The 21872-nt window shown below is 43.0% G+C and overlaps 1 protein-coding gene across 1 annotated transcript; it reads right to left on the bottom strand.

Annotated features, from left to right (window-relative positions):
- Window positions 1-8330: 8330 nt before the first annotated feature.
- On the bottom strand, window positions 8331-11042 carry ccn1l1 (cellular communication network factor 1, like 1; the record flags this gene model as incomplete). The annotated part of the gene is made up of 5 exons (XM_083670853.1): window positions 8331-8636; window positions 8900-9102; window positions 9256-9612; window positions 9783-9996; window positions 10989-11042. 5 exons carry the CDS (start codon window positions 11040-11042, stop codon window positions 8331-8333), a joined length of 1134 nt encoding a protein of 377 aa, XP_083526979.1.
- Between the last annotated feature and the right edge of the window lie 10830 nt (window positions 11043-21872).

Raw genomic sequence — 21872 nt, 5'->3', positions numbered from 1 at the left:
CAGGATCTGAGGAGATAGATGGACCTTCTTTAGTCTCCTCAGGAAGAAGAGACGCTGGTGAGCCTTCTTTATCAGGGTGGAGGTGTTGAGGGTCCAGGAGAGGTCCTCAGAGATGTGGACACCCAGAAACTTGAAGCTGGTGAGTGTATTTAGAATATAATATATCGCACCAACAGCTAAAACACATCGTTTGAATTGAAAAAAAGTAACTTATTTCAATATACTTCTCCAAATAGAATATGAGTGGACTGAAGACTAGGTTGTAAATTATATGGGCTGTCTTATTTCTTGTGAAACGAAATGGGTGCTTACCCACAGTTCAACAAACTTAACTTACTTTGTAAATGTGACTCCAAACCACAGTAATTAATGATTTATATCGCGTTTTCATGCTTTTGTAACATAATAAGTAGCAGTACCATAGACTAGCCTAGCCAGATAATGGAAGGGCGCAGTACTCAATAAACGCCAACCCCGCCCTAAGTCCCAAAAGGTCAGGGTAGGTCCACCGAGGCCATGGCCCTGGGCTTTTTTTGGGCTGGTCCTCAGAGATGAGAACAAAAAAGTCTGAGACTTTGGGCCAAGCACCGGTGTAAAAAGTGACAGTGTAAATGCACCATTAGCTTACATCCTACACCACATGTGGTGATGCTTTATCATTCCCTACCCGATCCCTGTATGTCAATGGTCTATCCCACTGTCTCAGGTTTCTGCATCTGTCTCATCATTAACATGTATAATCTGCTCGACCAGTCAATTTGCCACCCAGCAAGAATGCAGGGGTTTGGTCAGGCAGGACCCCTCTGATGCAGGGGTTTGGTGAGGCAGGACCCCTCTGAAACTCCCAAGTGGTCTCCCTATAGTATCAATGATGTTGGTTTCAAAGAGGAAGAGAGTCCTGTGTGATAATATTCAAATCCCTTTCTGCATACAAAGGCTTCAACCTCCCCCCCCCCCTCCCTCCCCCAGGCCCCAAGGGTGATCAGGACCAACCATTCTTTGATGGGGCACCTGAGAGTCCCCATCCCTCACAATGGCTGCCGGGGTAAATGGAGGGGATCTCTTTTATCTCTCTTTCTCCCTGTCCTCTACCTCCACTATCCTATTGTTTTTTCAGAAACTAATACCTTTCAATGAGACAGAGGCAACGACTTAAAACCCTCATAGTTAAAACCCTCAGGTTATATGAAACGACTGGCTGTTGGGGAGGGTGTGAAAGTGTCCCAGAAAGACAAAGGGGAACATGAAAGGGAGATAGAGCTGATTAAAAAGGTCTCACTGTCTGCAAAATCTTGGGATTTGCTGTTGGGCTACTGATGTCAATAAGGGCTGTGATAGAGTTGACCAAAACCAGTCACTTTAAACAGGATTTAAAAACAATATAGATGTAGACTTATAATAAGGACATGATGGTAGAATAATAGGGTAGTTAACTTAGCAGATCCAGCACTATAACCAACATACAAATTCACATGTTCAACTCTGCACCTCTAGTATACTTCCTGTTTCCTATATGTGTACAGAGCCACCTTGTGGTGGAATCAGGTAGTGAATAAAGAATGCAGTATACAACAATAGGTACACTCTTCATACAGTACATGCCTACCTCAACCTTTAGTTGCAAAACGAAGGTCTTGGATGCCCATAGAGACCTTTGTGCTTGCATAACTGCCACTAATTGCATTTCAGCTTGACTCTTGTGATTGTCATTCTTTGAGATTCTAGCTTCCGAGATTAGTATTTTTGTTATGTACAGTATGCAGAGAGAAGTAAAGAACAGTTAGTAAAAAGACATTTCAAATGACATAACAAAAAATTGTTAAAATGTCCACCAAGGTTGACCAAGAGTATATCCAGAAGGCCTCTTATCTTTAAAATGTTCCTAATGTCGTCTGGTATTAATGTTTCTAATGTCGTCTAGTATACATTAGTATTTAGTACCAAGTGTCATACTCGTATCATAAAGTGTATGATTATTTCACCTATAAGCTGGACTATGGTAACACACACACACACAAAAGTTTGACAATCACTGTGTTAGAGCATTATTGCCAGTAGAGGGAAGTATTTCCAGCGCTTTCAAAGATGCAGGACTGAGACACACACACACACACACACACACACACACACACACACACACACACACACACACACACACACACACACACACATACACACACACACACACACACACACACATACACATACACACGCACACACACACGTCACAAGTGTGTGACTTATCTGCATGTCATTGTAAAAGACAATTGGATAACTGACCATTCATCAATTGACCATTGACTGTAAATATGGTGTGTTCAGCTGCTGTCTGAAAGTCGGAGATACGAGTCCTCAAGTGGGAAATAATCACTAGAGTAATTATTACTATGTCACACATGAAAGGTCAATTTATACAAAATCAATTCATCACAATTGGAATGTCCCTAACCAACCTTTGACATGATCCGAAGTGCCACGATACACAGATTGGGTGAGACCAACCCATCAGTTTCTGAAAGGACGCTGATTGGCAAGAATAGATCTGTAACTGTGGAGAATAACAATAGTGAACGGAGTGATTCCAGGATCAGATCGAGCTGTCTGATTTCCAAAATCTGCCAGATAGATCTGATCCTGCATAGCAAAAAAGAATCGGGATCATTCTGATACTGGCATTCAAAGTTTTCAAATACTGGGCCCAGGCAAAGCTTGCCCTAAGCGGGGATTGAACTCAGTCCTTCCGCTTGCCAACTGCCCGCGCTAGCTACTGCCCCAAAAGACTTAACACCCATGGTGGAGATGCTAATAGGCCTTATACAGGGTTGTTATAATACAATAGGAAAATGTGTCAATATCTAGGAAAAAATAGCTAGTATTTCCACGATTCTTGATTTGAGTATAGTTGTGTATTATATACAGTATGTCAATGTGTGGTTTCTCTTCCTCCTTTCTTCCCACCACCTCCCACCTGCGAGCCTAGAGCTACGGACATATTTCCTCTTCCTCCGTCAGGGCCGTGCTGAAACTCACAGCTCTCTGTGAGGCCGCGCTACACCTGGAACTTCCTGTCTGCTTTCTCAGCCAATGTACACTCTGTCCACGCAGCGCAAAGACACTGGAAATCATTACACACACACACACGCACACGCACACACGCACGCATATGCATTTATACACATGCACACGCCCAGCCAGACCGATCGACACACGCACACACACACTCACACTCACACTCACACTCACACTCACACACACACACACACACACACACACACACACACACACACACACATACACACACACACACACACACACACACACACACACACACACATCTCCCCCCTCTTTCCACCCTTGTGTCCTTTCTGTTCCTAAAGTGCAGACATCCTGCTACATAACAGCTGATAACTGCTGGGAGAATTGCTAAATATTATGCCGAAACTACTATAAATCCTCATTTCAAGTACTAGAAAATAAAGTTTCTCACTTCTTTAGAACAACAGTCTTGAATTGGTCCTGCTCTTGAGCCTCAACGTTGTTTCACTGTAATAGTAATTCTATTTCATATTGTTAATACATTTTATTTATCTTAATGCCACTGTCAATTATATTTCAGTATGTTCAAACAATGAAATATACCCCATGCAAATGATGAATATGATTCTGTTTTCCTAGGCAGAAGCCACGCTGCAACTTGAATTCCAAAAAAATAATTTCCACTTCAACACTGACAACATAACTCCTCTCAAAGCAAGAAGGGAATGTTACCCTGTCTGATGCTGTGGATATGTTTCAGTGAAAACAGCAGAGCTTCTTCTCTCTGCTTCTACTGACACTTCTAGGTCAAACTTCAGATTAAGGCTAGCTGACAAATGCGGTATTTAGTCATTGCAGAAACAGTAGTGTTTGTACTTTTGTACTTTTTGTACCCACCACAATTGTAGTTGTGGTGGGTAACAGTAGTCCTTGCAATTGTAGCACCAGTATTAGTGTGTTACCATGTGTCTATAATGGGATCTACAGTGCCCTGCATAATTATTGGGACAGTGAAGCATTTTTCTTCTTCCTTTGGTTCTATACTACAAAAGTTTGGATTTGAAATCAAACAATTAATATTAGGTTAAAGTATAGATTGTCAGCTTTTATTTGAGGGTATTTGCATACTGTACATATTGGTTTCACCATTTAGAAATGACAACACTTTTTATACAAAGTCCCCATATTTCAGGGCACCAAAAGTTTTGGGATCAATTCATGTCCAAATGAAGCTATGTGTTTCTTTTGTATTTATTTATTTTTGTTTGTTTCAATGTAAAAATTAAGAGCTTCCGATGACCAAATATGGCAACCTGTTGACATAGGCTAGCTAGTGCGCTGACTCTGTGGGTAGTTAAACATTCTGGAGAGACAGAGAAAGAGATTTATTGAGAGAGACAAATTTATTGAGTTTTTTTGTTCGATTTCTATCTATAATCTAATAACCAGTCAGCTAACAAGGCAGCAAACTATCCAGCTTACTAGCTTGGTCGAATTTGTGACATTTGTGATCCAGTATAGCAATATTGGGTGTGTGTGCTATGTTCCCTCAGCCCTATCTTAGCTTAAGTTACTAGCAGGTTAGCTTGAGTTGCTGACAGGTTAACCTAAGTTGCTAGCATGTTAGCTTGAGTTTCTGGCAGGTTAGCTTAAGTTGCTAGCATGTTAGCTTGAGTTTCTGGCAGGTTAGCTTAAGTTGCATGTCAGACAACTAGTTAGGGGGTGAGACGTGACAATTAGAGTAGGTTACGGTAAGGGTTAAAGTTAGGTTAATGCTAGCTAGGGTAGCTGAGGGAACATCGGGCTGAGGGAACATAGACACGATCCCCAGTACAGCACAGCCTTGGTGGAAAGAAATTCCCTTCTGGCAGAGTGTGCTCTGGAGCCAGACACCATCCAAACATGACAGGAGGTCTTGACTTGGAAGACTGGAAGGAGACGGAGATAAACGGGGGACCAGGCCACGAGTGCATGAACTTTGATGATGAGAGTGTTGGCGGGGGGACAGGGGCCAGAGGACAGCCCGGTGGAACCGCCAGGGACAGAGACCACAGACCAATGCTGTGGTGTCATCTGAATAGAATTGATAGGATGAGTTCTCATTGGTTCTCCTTGCAAACAGCTCTTAATTTAAATATTATGGTATAAAAACAGAAGGCAGGTTCTTTCTCTTTTGTGTCCTGGTCAGAGGTCCCAGTTGTTGTTTTGTGAGCACAGTAACAGGTCATGTGGTCTGTCTTTGTTTCTCTCTCTCTCTCTCTCTCTCTCTCTCTACCTCTCTCTCTTTCTATCATTTACCATGAGGGTAGAATGTAACATTTCTCTATGATGTGTTTGCCTTGTAATAATTTTATACATTTACAGCCTTAAAGCCTTAAATTAAAGTTAAGTTAAAGCCTCATTTGATTCATTCTAACGTGATCATTCTTGCACTAATCAACACAAACTCAACAATTATTTGCACATGATGTTAATAAAATTACTTGGAGTCAGATTATTAATATTAAGATATGCCTTGCTATTAAAAGTACATTTCCTTGCCAACCCTTTGTATTGTAACTGCCATCATATAAGGCCCTACAGTCCTTACTACTTAACTTCAGCAGCTAATAACATTTAAATGTTGGAATACCACAAGTTGTTATCCAAACACACTCGACCACACACACTTTTCCATTGCCAGAGGATCCTGCTGAACGGTCCATGTGATATACAATATATATTTGTGGTTGGATAGCTGTGTTGAGTGTGTTGGGGCTTAACCAGGTGATAGGCAATAGCTCTTTGAATGTAATAGTTTACTATGAACCGAAATAAAGTATTCAAAATGTGTGTGTCACTCTTGGCATCACTACTGCCAAATATGTATGCATCAGCATGGGCATAGTTGTAGTACTGTAGTACTGTAGTAGTAGTAGTAGTCGTAGTAGTCGTAGTAGTAGTAGTACTTTAGAAGTGGCGGTGGAACCAGAGGCAGTAGAAATAATCCCTTCTGGCATCACTGTTGACAGCAAGAATGCATCAGCATGCAGCAGGGTAAGGGTAGGGGGGTCAGTGTGGAGAGAGGGCCCAGAGCGTAGGGGGAGAGTGGCAGGGTCTGAAGAACAAGGATACAGTGTGTGGTATTTGTGAGGCGGCTGCAATGTTTGCTATGTGAAGCTGGGCCAGGACGAGTTGTACAAACCAAAAGGAACTTGAACCAGGGCCTTAACCCTGGCCTACAGTTTCACAGCAAACAACTCTGTCAGGTGGGTCTCTGTCCCTCCTAAATCTCCTCTGAGGTCCTAGTTTCTCACATGGTTCAGGGTGTTCCACAAGGCACTGTTTTGGGTCCCATTACAAAGATTCTGACAAACTGATTTGTGGTGGTCAATGTAAATCTCAGGGGTGTGCGGTGCACAGAGGCAAGGGAGGCAGTGCCTTCTCAAAATGTTTATTAAAAAATCTATTGAATTTTCATGTAAAACGCAAGAATAAAACATCTTAATTTGTCAAGAAATATGAGATATCAGAGCGCTGAAATTTTAAGACAAATAGAAAAGCTTACAACAGCAACCTAAAAGCATAGTGGTCAGAGACAATATTGTTTCTGCCTTTAAGTATGAACATTTGGACATGCTCCATGATCCCCCCCCAAACCCCCCTCGTTCTCTGCCTCAGAGGCAGGAATATTTGTTCCTATACAAACGAATCATGAGTGTTTTTAAGAGAGACATAAGTAAATCCAAAGATGAAAACAGCTTAGTTTAGACTGTGGATTGAACAAATTAAATAAAAATAACAGAATAGTTTTGGCCACAAAATTGTGTCAATCTAGTCCCAAGTGTAGTGTATACTGTTGTACAAAAGTTGTTGGCGAGCACCAAAGCAAACAAAGTCACAAAGTTCGACAACACCTGAAATGATAATATAGCACACATTCATTTTTGTAGAAATACATATATTTTTCATACATTTATAAAATATTACAATGGACACTACCATTACAGGACATACACTTGAATATATTAGACAAAAATAAAGTTTATATAAATTAACATAATAATTTCTGGATCCAATATTGTTTATATTCTGTGCACCTCAAAAAAGGAGGTAATATCTTAAACAAGTCACTCCATCACAGGTGAAGTCTATACAAATAAAGAGCATACAAAACATACATATACACTTGATGACAAACAAATCAACAATATCTAACTGTACAAAGTATGGTAAATACATATTTACACACATATCCATTACAAACAAAAACAGGGAAATTAAGTCAAAATCAACAATAAAACATGAATAAGTTACAAAGATCAATTTTAAGCCTCTACATGTTTAGCAATAATTAATATTTCTGTGTGTAAACCATTTCTGTGTGCATTTCTATTCTTGCCCATCAAATTCGATAGGAGGTCAATAGAGATCAGTTGTACAGGGATGCATGCTATCAGCAACAGATCCCCTTACTCAAGAAAAAGGAAAGCAAAACAGACAGCTGGAAAAACTCAAAGGTTATTATGAACACTACCATTGTCAGATGTGGCTGCTCATGCTAGGTAAACAACGTCTCTACTATTAGATTATTTTGGAGACATGCCTGTCTGATATTTAGTCTAAACTCTTCATTTGGTAAGCAACACAAGTCTCAAACAATACAATTAACAGTACAAAGTACAATTTACAATTCCCAATTTAACAGTAAAATGCACTCCCACCAGTGCTTTAGTCTTTAAGACTAAGAGTCAGTCTGTCTATCACTGAAATGAGATGGAGGAGCTTATTTTTGGGTGGAGGGTGTAGACCAAGATGAAGGGGAAGTTGCCAGCTATTTCAGGCGATCAAGAGTGAATGGGTTGTCTACACAAGAAGGCAGCTGTGAAAGTAAATGAGTCCACTGCCTCTCAGAAGTGTCTTTCCTTCATTTGATTGGGCCTTTCAATATGGAGCATGGGCAGGAGTAAGTGAAGACAACTGAGTTTGGGTAAGCATGAGTTATTGGGTTAAGGGTTAGAGCCAGGCTTAATCCTGGGGGCAAAGGTTAGAGTTGGGGCAAGGGCAAGTTCTTGAGGGAAGGATTGGGATTCAGTTAAATTGAGGCCAGGGCGATGCTGGAGTTTAAGGCTGGGCCTCAGAGTGCTGGAGATAGGGTAGGGACTAGTTCTTGGGGGCAAGGACTGGGTTGGGGGGTGCATGCCGGGGATTAGGGCAGGGGTTCTTGGAAACGGATGGGAGAGATTGCTGGGATTTAATGCTGGGACTCAACGGGTGAAGAAATTGAGGACAACACTGGGGACAAGTCCTTGGGCTCAGTGGGTGAAGGTATGGATGTCGTTGGGCAGACTGAGGGAGTCCGGGGAGGCCAGCCCTTGACTCTGACAGCTCTGGCTACAGCGGCAGCGCTGGATCCACATGATGCTACGTGTGAAGTCCTGACGCCCACCAGGGCAGTGGAAGTGAAGGCGCACTGTGCGCGTCAGCGAGGGGGTGCAGCAGCGGCCATCAGCGCACGAGCCACAGGAGCGGGGACGGTAGCGGCGTGCTGTGGAGCAGCCGGCGAAGGTGATCTGGATAGGCTTACGGGGACGCACCGTGCGCTGGCACTTCTTCTCTTTCTGTGTTAGAGAGAAGAATGGGGTCACAGGTCAGAATGGGGTCACAGGTCAGAAAACATACATATTGACATGTTGATCTAATATGTGTTTTTACATATAACAACATATAAAACAAAGATAATAACCTGTACAGTGGCCAATATAGTATACTATAGTCAGACAGACCCTGCTTAGAATGGCAATAAACCAATTTACTATCTATCTAATTCTGAATGATAAACATTGTGATCAACAGTCTGGTACTGACCATGTCCATGGCTTACCTTGCCAAAAGGAATGGGGGCAATGTCACACTGCCTGATCTGGCACAATCGCGTCTCTCTTGCCAATCGGCACTCAGCATTGCTATTGGTCACTCGGCTGGAGACGCCCATCCCACACGTGGCTGAGCAAGGCGACCAATCAGTGGTTTGCAGGAAGCAGGTTGAGGGAAGTAAGGCATGCGACTGGGGGGAGGAGATCCACTCTGTAAGTTTAGAGGACCAAATATTGAGCCTTGAGGAACACCATTCTCCTTCAGTAACATGGTGCTGTCATAGGCAGGATTGATGTTAATTCCAATTTAAATTTAAATTAATTCATAAATTACAAAATAAAAACATTTGAAATCATTGTATACCTTGATATGGGGCTCCAGCACTAGAGTCCCAGGGGGTGGGGACCATGAGCAGCTCATTGCTGGTCAGATCGGGTTGCTGAGGTGGGGAGGGGGCAGGTGTGCGGTTAGCTTCTCCTGAGTCCTCGTCAATATGGTTGTCATCATCACAGAGCCACTCCTCGCAGCAGCGGCCAGGCAGTCGTGCCAGCCTTGGGCGGGAGCAACGCCAGTCTGGCAGGGGCACCTGGTGGGGGCAGAGGGGCATGCAGCCCACCACCCCATCCATGCAGCTGCACTGGTGCTGGCAACTAGGCTGGAAGTCTTCCCCATGCTGGTAGACTCGGCCGTTCAGCTCACAGGGGCGACCCATAACCTCAGCTAGGCAGGGGTAATACAATGTTAGGACTGTGAGGTCACAATGTAGCATGACAAGGTCACAGTGTTAGGACTATGAGGTCATTTTATAGAACTATGAGGTCACTGTAGAATTATGAAATCACAATGTAGCACTACAAGGTCACAATGTTAGGATTATGAACCCCCCTTACCTCGACACAGGCCTGTCTCCGGGTCTCCTCCAGCCCCTAGGTGGCAGTGCAGGCCCTTGATGTGGTCGCAGGGCTGGCTGGGTTTGCAGTCCTGGTTGAACTGCCTGGCACACACTTTACAGCAGCCGCAGGAGTCTGTCACCCAGCTGACGCCAAGCGGGCATGAGGGCGGCGAGGGGGGGCACGAGCACTGACGTGGGCATTCACCTTGCACCTGGATAACACATAATGGAACGAGAGAGAGAGAGAGAAAGACAGAGAGTTATATGTTGATTCAGATGATCCAGAGGGAGTACGATGCTATTGCCTCAAGACATTGAGTTTTTTCCCTTGATGGTAAAGGTTAGCATTTGGGGAGGGTAAGCCTAAGAGCAGCTTCTACACTAAAAGGCATTGAGGAATGGCATGCCTTTGCTATTTGAAGCCCCACAGAGGACTGCTTGTGCTGTGCAGAGAGGTAATTTTCAGTCTATGTAAAAAATAATAATTATTATGCTATAAAATGAAAAGCATCTTAGGTCTCCTGATTTACCAGAAAGTGAACTGTGGGAAGACGTAGAGAAATAGAAGCAAACTCAATACAGAAATATCTGAAAGTATGTCATTAGAACTGTAGTTCTGGTCGAGGTAAACAGACATGATTCTGAGAATGTGACACAATACACATTCCTCCAATCTGTCAACCTACCAGATTGGTAGCCTTGCCACCTCAGACGCTGAGGCATAAACATGCTGCCACATGCTGTGAACAGAGGATGCATATCTGTCCCTACCGCTCAAAGGTACATCCAACTGTATAACACAGATGCACACTAAAGCATCATGAAATAGACTTTTGATGGTACCCTTGGACGGTGGATGGGATCCATGTCCAATCATTATTTCCCCTAGTATAACACAGCGGTATCGCATCCAAAAATGCGATGAATTAAATATTGATTCAAAGATCTCTATAGTTTTAGTCAATAGATTTTTTGCATTGATCATTAGAAATTAATTAATTGACCGTGTTTGTTCATTTCATTTATTGTATAGGTCATATGCGCTCTTTCACATAAAAATACCAAGGATAGGATAATATAATCCATACATGGCCATATCATTTTAAAAAAAGCTTTGGGATATAAACAAATATGGCTGAGCTCCATTTGACGATGTAATAACTGACAGGAATTATAGAGCAGAAATACAAAATTAGAAACTTACCAGCATGACAGTGCAGGATAGGAACACCAGAGAAGAGATGCTTGCTTGTCTCATCTTTGTCCACAAAGAAAACATGATTTGCTCACATGTGAAAAAGATTGATGTGAAGCTATCCCAATATGTCAGTGTTGAAAGATGCAGTGATGAACCAACTGCGAAGAAGAGGAGCTGTTCACTGCTATAGAAAATGGTATCTTCCTATGTCTTCTGATCCATCCAGTGGAGATATAGGTCAAACCTTTAGGTATCTGTATTTTGCTGTAGGGTAAAGTCCAATGTTGGTCTGTTATAGAAACAGCAGTGACAGCACGGCAGAGTACAGCACAGCTCAGCACAGCTCGGCTCGGCTCTTCTTAACTTCATTGAGAGATTCTCTCGGTGGCTTACCCTCTTATAGGCTGCCCAGACAGCCTTCTGTGAGGTCATCACAAGCCCTCTCTCAGACGGTTGAAGGGAGTTTGTGTGTGTGTGTGTGTGTGTGTGTGTGTGTGTGTGTGTGTGTGTGTGTGTGTATGTGTGTGTGTGTGTGTGTGTGTGGGGCGGGTGGCAAACTCTGGGAAAATACTAACAGGCCTGGGATGTGGTGGGTGGTGTTGTGGTAAATGGGGAAAAGGGGTGTTGGGCTGGTTGCAAAGCCAAAAAAGGATCTTACTGAGATTTTTTTTTTTTTTTTAAACGAACTGCAACTCATTGTTTAGGGCTGCAATGCAATGAAAGTGGTCTGTTATTGTTCAGATTTCACTTTGCCTATCAGAGGCCAAGTTGGGGCTAATGGCATATGCACATTAACTCCGGTGTAGACTGCTATGTACTTTATTTGACACTGGAATGAAACTTCTTAAAGATGTAACAGATGAGCAAATGGATTCTGGAGAGAAATGGCAAGGATCATGTACAGTACACACCCAGTAAACACCCAGTTGGGTCAACCCTAGGTATGACACCAACCTTTTGGTTAACTAGTTGGCTGGTTTTAATATCTAGGAATGTTTTATATTGTGTGACTGTTAATTTATCTGTCATTTATCTATTTGAGCTCGCTCATCCTGTTCACATTTGATTTAGATGCACTTAAATGACAGACACATGTCACACATCACTCCAAAAACTCTTTCCCTCAGCAAAAACATTCCAGGAAACAAAAGTTCCCTGGCCTTAACGCCTGCTTGTTTACACAGGGCTAAAAAGAACATCCCCATTGTACAAATGTTGTGGTGGACGTTACCTAAAACGTGTTTATGTTTGACTCTCAGGAAGCGTCTACGTCGGAGCCCGAGGTAGTCACTGTTATGAAACAGGAAACGTAATTTAGCACAGGATCCTAGTCAGAAGGGCAGCTGAAGGGCCAGGCTAAAACGCTGCTCTGACTAATACCTCTCACCAGCGCTACTGTAGACAGTCTGTCAGACTCTTCCTCTCTCCACCAAACCACCGGGACATCACACACACATGGGACATATCTCCAGCCCAGTCTTGTGACGTACTTGGATGGATTGCTCTCAAAATGTGAGTGGAGTCCTCTGGCAGAGTCCAACTCAGGCTCAGGAGTTTCCATTGAAGAGTAATTATCCACTTGCTGCTATGTATACGGGTAAAGTTATGTTCAAAACAAAAATTTGACAGGATGAGTTGTACATGTACGTGTGTGTTCTGATCAGGAATGTTCTTTGCTTGTCATTTCATAGGAAGGAAGAGTAAAAGTACAAGAGTAAAAGTCAGCTATGATACAGAAATAAATATGCCCATTAGACAGATTGGACAGGTTTCCCTGGCCAAGATTAAGCCTAGAGCCAGACAAAAAAACATCTTCTATGGTTTCTATTGAATGTGCGATTTAGCCCCCAATTAAATCAATTGCAGATGGCGGTTTTCCAAGATAATGTAAAAACATGATTCTTTTGCTGGATTTAACTTAAGTAACAATCCAACACGCACCCAGTCCATAATCAATGCAAGCTGGAATGGGGGGGGGGGGGGCATGGGCAGGGATATGAGGGGCTGATTGAAAGACGCACCATGTGCTGGCCTAACACACGAACACATTGTCAGCCATCTAGACAGACATATCCAGGGAAACAGCCAGCATGGGTCAGGAGGGGTCGAGCTCATACATCACCATGAGCTTCATAAGCCTTATGGACGGGACGAGAAAGAGAGGAGCAGTCTGTGTGTGTGTGTGTGTGTGTATGTGTGTGTGTGTGTGTGTGTGTGTGTGTGTGTGTGTGTGTGTGTGTGTGTGTGTGTGTGTGTGTGTAGGTAGGTGGGTCTCTGTGTTCGTGTGTTCATATTGTGGGTGAAGGTACATTTCTAGTTCCAAAATGTAACTCTAACTGCACAATAACCAATGTTTTTCCACATACTTTTCCACGCCTCTCAAAAAATAGAAGTATCATTCCGTGATGTCTGTTTTACATCACAATGCCAACGCATCAACAACCAAACAAATGGGCAGGAAATCACCATGGAAACCTCTGACTGACAAGCCAGACATAGTCTGGACGTATTACTAAGAAGATGTGGTGATTGCTTTGTGATTGGCACAATAGCTCTCTGAAAACAACCCAATCGAATTATCACAGTGGAGTTCAACACTGTTGGAGTGTTGTGTTGTGAGATGCAGAAAGGACCAACAAGCTGACATAGACCAGAGGTAAACACACTATTATGTTTGCGATGTACAAATGGAAAATAGGCCCTTTTGGTCTGACTGATGATGCCGCCATTGGTTTGAGTGGCACTCTACATGTGTGGATCAGGACTAAAGACAGTCTGTTAGTGTGCGAGAGAGGGAGGTTGTTTGTGGGGCGGGAAAGTTGAAGGATATTCCAGCCTCTTTGCAGGTGTGTGTGTGTCTGTTTAGGGGGGGTCAAAGCTGTACAGACAGCAGCTGTATTTAGTGAGAATTTGAGGGGCTTATAGATTGAGTGAGGGAAAGAGGTAGAGAGAGAGAGAGAGAGAGAGAGAGAGAGAGAGATGGAGAGAAGAGAGCTAACGTGTCCCCCCATGACGTTGCTAGGCCTGACTGTGAGAGCCCATAATTCCCAAGTTGTTTACGTGTCTTAAAAATCCCTCATTTAGCCTCATTTCAGGGTAAAAACACATTCCAGGGCTGGGAAAGCCCTCTTCAGATGGAAAGAGGCCCGCCGCAAGCTCCAAAATTAACTCCTCAAATATGTACCTTTATCACTTCACCTTCGAGTGTAAAACACAGTCGACGCTATCAATAATGGGCTCTACTGTGATATTGTTCAGAGGTCCACTGATGTGGAAAATATGTCCGGCTCCTGCCAACACAACCAACCAACTGTTTCTCCGACTGATGAGTCAAGATTGGAGGAATATCAGGGGCCGATTAAAATACCATTGTCAGATACCAGAGATACTTTTGTAATATATATTTATATAAAAAAAGGCCTGACGTACTTTGAGGATTCTGAGTAATGCTCATTTATCTGAAGTTCTGAACATAAAACATTAAACCAGTCCACTTGTAGATCAGGGCCTGGAGAGACAATAAGCTTCTATGAACCTTATTTGTGTGCGTGTGTGTGTATTTTCAAATGTTGATCCTTTTTTTCCGATGTTGAGGCTGTTAAGGGGCTCTGAAGACACAACAGGAACTCAAATAGACTGTGCGTACTGTGTGAGTCTCTGTGTGTGTGTGTGTGTGTGTGTGTGTGTGTGTTTGTGTGTGTGTGTGCCTATATCCCTGTACGTGTATTCAATTATACTTACAGTATGTGAGTATGAGAGGATATAGTTAATAGTACTATCAAAGTATGCACTCATGAGTCACAATGGAGAGTGTCTGTGTATGTGGGTCAGTGTGCGCCTACGGGTTTGTGTGCATGCATGCCTGTGTGTGTGTGAGTGTGTGTGAGTTTGTGTGTGTGTGTGTGTGTGTGTGTGTGTGTGTGTGTGTGTGTGTGTGTTTGTGTGTGTGTGTGTGTGTGTCAGCACATGAGCGATGGAGTCTGTGTATCTATATCTGTGTATTAGGGGCACACAGGTGCTGTCTGGCACACACAAGGCTTTCTGTATTCACAAAAATCTCCACTATGACAGCCTCATGCATCATAGCCCTTCCAAAGTATGTAGGGCTGTTTGTTTTACTCAGCCTAGGACTGACACACCATTGCACATTGGCCCTCCCTCCATGGACGCCATCTTGAGATGTTTCCATTGGCACCTCCATGCAAAGAGAGAAAAAATTGAGTCTGTCAATGACAACTGATATTTGGTACGGAGAATGGAAAAGGTGTGTGCTGTAAGAGACCAGTGGTGTTAAGTGTGTATCAGTTGTGTTTGAATTTCAGTTTTCAGAGTCTGGTTTATTTGTTCAGCTCTCTTGATGGAGGGCTGGCTCCATATAGCAAGAGAGAGGTACAGTTGGAACATTTAGATACTGGGAATGATAATCACAGAGACACACACACAACAAACTATTTCTCTCTCTCTCTCTTCATCTCTCTCGCTACACACACACACACACACACACACACACACACACACACACACACACACACACACACACACACACTAAATGTAGAAAAGTCATGTTTACATGGCAAAATACAGTATACACTCACTATTACTTGGAGCCAATACACAACTATTATTTCCCCAGGTTCTTGGTCTTCTTGGCAACCACCCCAATGAGGACCAATGTCCAATACATACCCAGTCATGCCTCTAGTCAGTGGACAACACCTGTGTGATATTCAGCCACACATATGGCCCCTCTAATCTCGTACCCTACACGATGGTCAGGTGCACTCCAGGTGGGACTAGAGGCATGAACAGCTGAGCTTACAATGGCATTCATTTAGCTTATGCTCTCCTACCCCCTCCAAAAAGGATTTGATGTGTTAATGTTATGGTCCACAGCAGCCTAGGCATACCTTCACCTTTACTAATGCAAGTGATGACAGCTAGGAGAGGGAGCCTACCACCTCCTTCTTAACAACCCCCATGGGTTGTAATGCCCAGGTGGGCTCCATAAGTTATTCATCAGTAAAAATGGGACATTCCAGAAAGTGCAATGGATTCTAAGCTGCACTTGATGAGTGGCTACTGTATGTTAGAATGAGTTGGATACTAGGTGCACCTCACAACTATTCACTACTCCTTTTCACTACCACTCGTCTCCTACCCCGGGAAATATCTGAAGGAGACAAGTGGAGGAGACGAGTGGAGGAGAGAATGGCTGAGGAGTAGTGGTGAGAATTGTGGACATCCCACCCACTTTGACATCATATGTGGCGACGACAATTACTGATTACTGATGATGAATGTCCTTGAGTGGCCCAGCCAGAGCCCGGACTTGAACCCGATCGAACATCTCTGGAGAGACCTGAAAATAGCTGTGCACCAACACTGCCCATCCAACCTGACAGAGCTTGAGGGGATCTGCAGAGAAGAATGGGAGAAACTCCCCAAATACAGGTGTGCCAAGCTTGTAGCGTCATACCCAAGAAGACTTGAGGCTGTAATCGCTGCCAAAGGTGCTTCAACAAAGTACAGAGTAAAGGGTCTGAATACTTATGTAAATGTGATATTTCAGTTTTTTATTTTGAATAAATTAGCAAACATTTCTAAAAACCTGTTTTGGCTTTGTCATTATGGGGTATTGTGTGTAGATTGATGAAGGAAAAGAAAATATTTAATCCATTTTAGAATAAGGCTGTAACATAACAAAATGTGGAAAAAGTGAAGCGGTCTGAATACTTTCCGAATGCACTGTATAGTCAGTGAGAAGGCTAGCTGTTTTAACATAGTTTAGCTTACCTTTGCTTAGCATATCTTATTTTAGCTTAGTGTTAAAACTTTAACTGAGGGTCACCTACTGTGGAGGAGGAAGATAAAGGAGGGTAGGACTGTGATGTTGTGCGAAGGACATAGCATTATGTTAAGGTGGTGGATGTTAAGGTGGAGCCCTTCTGGGTTCAGTCACATACACATAATACAATACAATACAAAAAAGTCCAAGGAATCCACACGCATAAACCTATAAAAAAAAAAACTGCCAGAAAAAGTGGCTTGTGCTTCTGGAATTCCACACTTCATGTGTGGCAGGTAAACAACTTGCTGCGTTCCTGATGTAGCAGCCTCGTGAGGTGACTCATCACTAAAGACCTGAGAAGTCCTTGACAACCTGACCTGACACATTACCAACATGTTATTCAAAGCTTATCCTCAAGGCAGCACTGCATGTGCCTCCACAGGGAGAATTTTCAGACCAATCCAGTGGTCTTCAATGGCCGTTGCACAAAATGGCTTCCAATTAAAGCCAGGCCACTTCACTCTCACACTCTAGTATGAACACAAACATATCCTGAGTACATAAAACATGACTTCACCAGCAGGAGGGCATGATGGAATCTCAGGAAGCTCTTCTGAAGTCTCCCCTCATCAAAAGGCACTCTAAGAGAGGGGAAAAAACGGAGAAAGACATGAAAGAGGAGTGGAGGACTGACTCAGACTGCACCTATTTTTTCCCCAGAACCCAATAATGCTCCCCATTCACACTCTTTACCTATGGATTACATAAGCACAAAACACAAACAAACACACACACACAGACAAAAATGTCAGGGTGGCATGTCAGGGTGGGTTTACACTGGGAGTGTTGTTGCTAAGAGAGAATAGGTGTGTGTGTGTGTGTGGGGGGGGGGTACAGTCCACTAGGCACAGACACACTCCCCTGCAGCCCGGCTTGACACCAGGAGAGAGGGCACACGTGAAGCCGCCATTCCCGCACGTCACTGTTAGTGGAGAATGCTGCCAACGGCGGGCATCGCCGTGTTGGTTTGTTTGTTTAGCATGTCAGAGTGGGCCAGGGCCCCGCCTACAGTCGGAACACTATGCGCGTTTGTCCGATCTGCTCGATGAGGGGGATTAAGCGGGAGTATGTTCGCACCGACACTCGCTTTTCCTTGAGGTCACTGCCTCGATCAATGCCTCTCTGTATAGGCCTTGGGATTTCTCATTAGGGGGAAAAGGCACCTTTGACTGAAGCTACTGACTGGTCCCACAGATCAAAGCAGAGAATTGTGTATCACAGATGTGTGCCCCTTTAAACACACAGACACACGCACAGACACACGCACACACACACTCACAAAAATACGCACGCATGCGTACGCACGCACACACACTTACACACAACTCCCTTGCCCTGGCCTTTATGAGGTTTCTAGGTCAGGGGGTGCTGAGGGATGTTGAGGTGGAGGTGGGGGAATATGAGTGGGAAGCATGCAGATGACGTCACTTCTGTCGCAGTTGCCTCACTGGCATACTGCTCTGCAAACAGAAAAAAAAGAGAGAAAGAGAGAGAGAGAGAGAGAGAGAGAGGGAGGAATTGGGGTGTACACACCATACACATGCATCTATCTATCTATCTATCTATCTATCTCTCTATCTATCTCTCTATCTCTCTATCTCTCTATCTATCTATCTATCTATCTATCTATCTATCTATCTATCTATCTATCTCTCTCTCTCTCTCTCTCTATCTATCTATCTATCTATCTATCTATCTATCTATCTATCTATCTATCTATTCGTTCATGGGTGCTACCGTCAAGTGTTCATGAATTGTCTAATCACCCTTTTTCACTATTACTGTACATCACACACTTTGGGGGGGGGGGGGTAAACCCGAAAAAACAAGAAATTACCTTAGTAAAGTGCAAAAAGGGAACTGTTTTGATCCATATTTCTTGCTATGATTGTAAAATCCATACATTTTCCATCCCCTCGTTAAGTTCACCACAGAGATGTCTCACTCACAAAACATCTGCACAACACAATGGGAGCTAATTGAGCCTGGGCATCACTAGAGGAATTCTCCATCAGAGGGTAAAAGTCAGAGGTGGGGCTTACCTACAGCGCTGCTACCGGCCTGGGTATGGTATGTTTACATGGAATATTAATTTTACATTAGCACATTCCCTGTACCGCTTGGCTGCTCTATCCCCTGCTGGCAAAGCTGGATCAAAAATGGCGCACCTCCAATGGCCCATGGACCCGGTCTTCACAGCGTCGCCCAGCTGTGTGGTGCCCTCTTGATGCACACGTCAATGGCCCCATCCGGAGGAAAGCGAGCTGTTGGTGCAGTCGTACATGCCAAGACACGGTGAAGGTATGAGGCCAGGGTGACCGCAGGTGGACGTCCACGGTCCGAACATCCAAAACACTCTGAGAGGAGGAAGCACATGGTGAGAGGTCATACCTTTAGACAGGGAAAACAACACTGTGGTGCAGCTCCATGTGAAAATATAGTGAAAAAAAGAGGACAACCTTGTTTTCCTATTAAAAAGGTAGTTGTTTTAATGTTTTCTTTATTAAGACTGCCAAAGCAGCTCGCGTTGCGCTTGGACATAAATCATTTTGAACAGATACAATTTGGCTGGCTTCTACACTGTGGAATCTGGTTCGTGAACAACAGCTTACAGTGTAACATATTGCTCTCTTTTACTCACAAGGCAGCCGCTGCATTAGGACATTTTAAATCAGACGCATGTTTTGACATGATTTGAGGAAAATAAAGGTCAGCGCTCATGGTTATCAAAAGATAATACATTTATTCCAGTTTTGAGCCCACAAAAGACATCATGGAGTCTTCATAAACATCTTTTAAGACTAGTATAGATGCTTCACAAATCATGCAAAGCAAATGTTAAACTTGTAGATGTAACGACCTGTTAACACCCTTATATAGTACAGTATGATTGTGCTTATTAATGATCTATGAGGCATCTATGTAGGCTTTGTGGAGGGTTTATGACAGACATTTTGCAAGTTGCAATTTGTTTAAAGTGGACTTCTAGGCCTGTATCAAATAAGTTGAGTCGTGCATCTTTTCTCCACATGCTATGTTCAACCATGGCTTACCAGTCAACTGCCAAGACTACAGATTAGTTTCTCTCAAGCCAACTAGAATGTATGTCCTTTAACAGCTCTTCTAACAGTTTTTCTCTGTGGTCTCGGATCAGGCCTTGAATCCCTGATTTGACCCCCTTGGAGATGTCCCTCGAACATATTTATTTCAGTTCTCTACAAAGCCAGCCGGACAGGGACCACTTTATTTATCATCCAGAGTGTATGTATCGAAGTTGGTTGATGAGCAGATATTCCTGTTTCTATACAAAAGTCTCTGGAGGGAAGTGAAGGAGACCAAGCATTGCAGACCTCCTTTTTCTCCAGAGGAACCGCTAAATGGGGAGGGGAGGTGGTTAGGTCAAATAATAAGCAGACAGGCAAACACTGATACTGTACGAGGATGTTATTATGTTTTCTCTCCAAAATCAGCTCTTACAGTTAGTAAGCTTGAGTATAAATACCATCATGCTGTCCTCTCATTGCTTTTCAACACAACCAATGTATGTCCAATGAAATGATGTACTGTATCTGTACATTGTAATACAGAGTAGTTAGCAACATTTGTAGTGTATACAGTTGAACAGATTGTTCCTGATCAAATACCTGTATTCTGATTAGGCAAGGGAAATGGATTGATTCATGCAGTTTAAATATGGACTGTGTCTCAAAGTGTGCAAAGCAGCCACCATTATACAAACCCCCTTTGTCTGTACCCGTCTAGAGCATAGATTTGGTTCCAAAACCTGAATTGAATCTACACATTCATCAAATTTGAAGGATTGCACCATGTTCTAAAAGGGAATTCTAAACATCACCAGGCACTTTCGGAATGACAATTAAAAACACTCTCAGGGCTCTCCCAACTTTTCCATGACTTTTCACCCTTATTGAATGTAATCATCAAAGGAATAGAACATGTAAGACCAAATTGGCTAGCATGGGGCTTTTATTGTGGAATCTAATGACATTTCATGTGGCATTATTACCATTGTTTTGTAATTATGAAATGGGTATTAAACAGGGTATTAAGTTGCCGTGGTGGTGGAGAGACATCATAAAATGTTCTCCATGTTGTCACTCAGTCAACTCGACCCTCCCTTACTTCAAAGACACAGGCATGAGCAGCAGTTATTAATACTGTATGAGAAGACGGAAAACAACGGAAAACCAAGCTTGCCTTGAAAGGAGTGAAAGCATTTCTTTTGAAAGGCATATTTTTAGTGGTGTTGCATTGTAGTCTTGCGGTAGTGTACCGGTACTTCGATGCTACCAACATTTAAAGAGGCATTCAATATAAGTCTTTATTTCTCTTTTGTATATATGTACATTTGTAAAAATAGCGACCCTATTTTCAATTTGGCTTCTTTTTACCATGTGTTGTATTATGCCTATTGTTATTACTGTGAATTATTATTGTTGAAGATTGGTGTGGTGAAGGGTGAAAAGGTTCACTTTATTCACCCAAGGCACAGCGTATTATGGTGTTGAACCCCTCAGGGTTAGTTCCTGTTAGGGTTCCTTTCTGCGTTTCCCCTCCCACACTTGCAGAACTGTCAATGTTGTCATGAGGTGCTGGGTGGAAATGTAAGAGAAACAGTGTGAAGATACCTGCAAATGTGCCAATGTATTCATGAAGTTAATTATGAAATAGGAGACATTGCCTACATGAAGCGCCCTCTAAAGTGTAATAATAAAGTGTAGCCGTACAGATACGTTTATATCCTACAGACTCACAGTGCGTTATAAAACTGGAACGTAACAGAATAAGATATAAGAGGCTAGCCTAGCTGGGATAAATTCTACATCTCCTGTCTTTATTACGTTCATAGTACTCCTTAACTAGCTCAGTAAGGCTCTATTGATGTCTCTAAGGCTACTGTGTGAGACTAACACTTTAAAAAGAGGGTGTTTAAAACTTGCTGTCAAAATGCCTTAAAGTCCATGATTATGTACCACAACATTGCAACACACACTCCAAACTCTACCATGCAGATTTCTTCA

This window comes from Argentina silus, assembly GCF_951799395.1.
Source record: "Argentina silus genome assembly, chromosome: 5".
Taxonomy (NCBI): domain Eukaryota; kingdom Metazoa; phylum Chordata; class Actinopteri; order Argentiniformes; family Argentinidae; genus Argentina; species Argentina silus.
The sequence above is the reverse complement of the archived record's forward strand: the minus strand, read 5'-3'. Positions and strand labels throughout refer to the sequence as shown.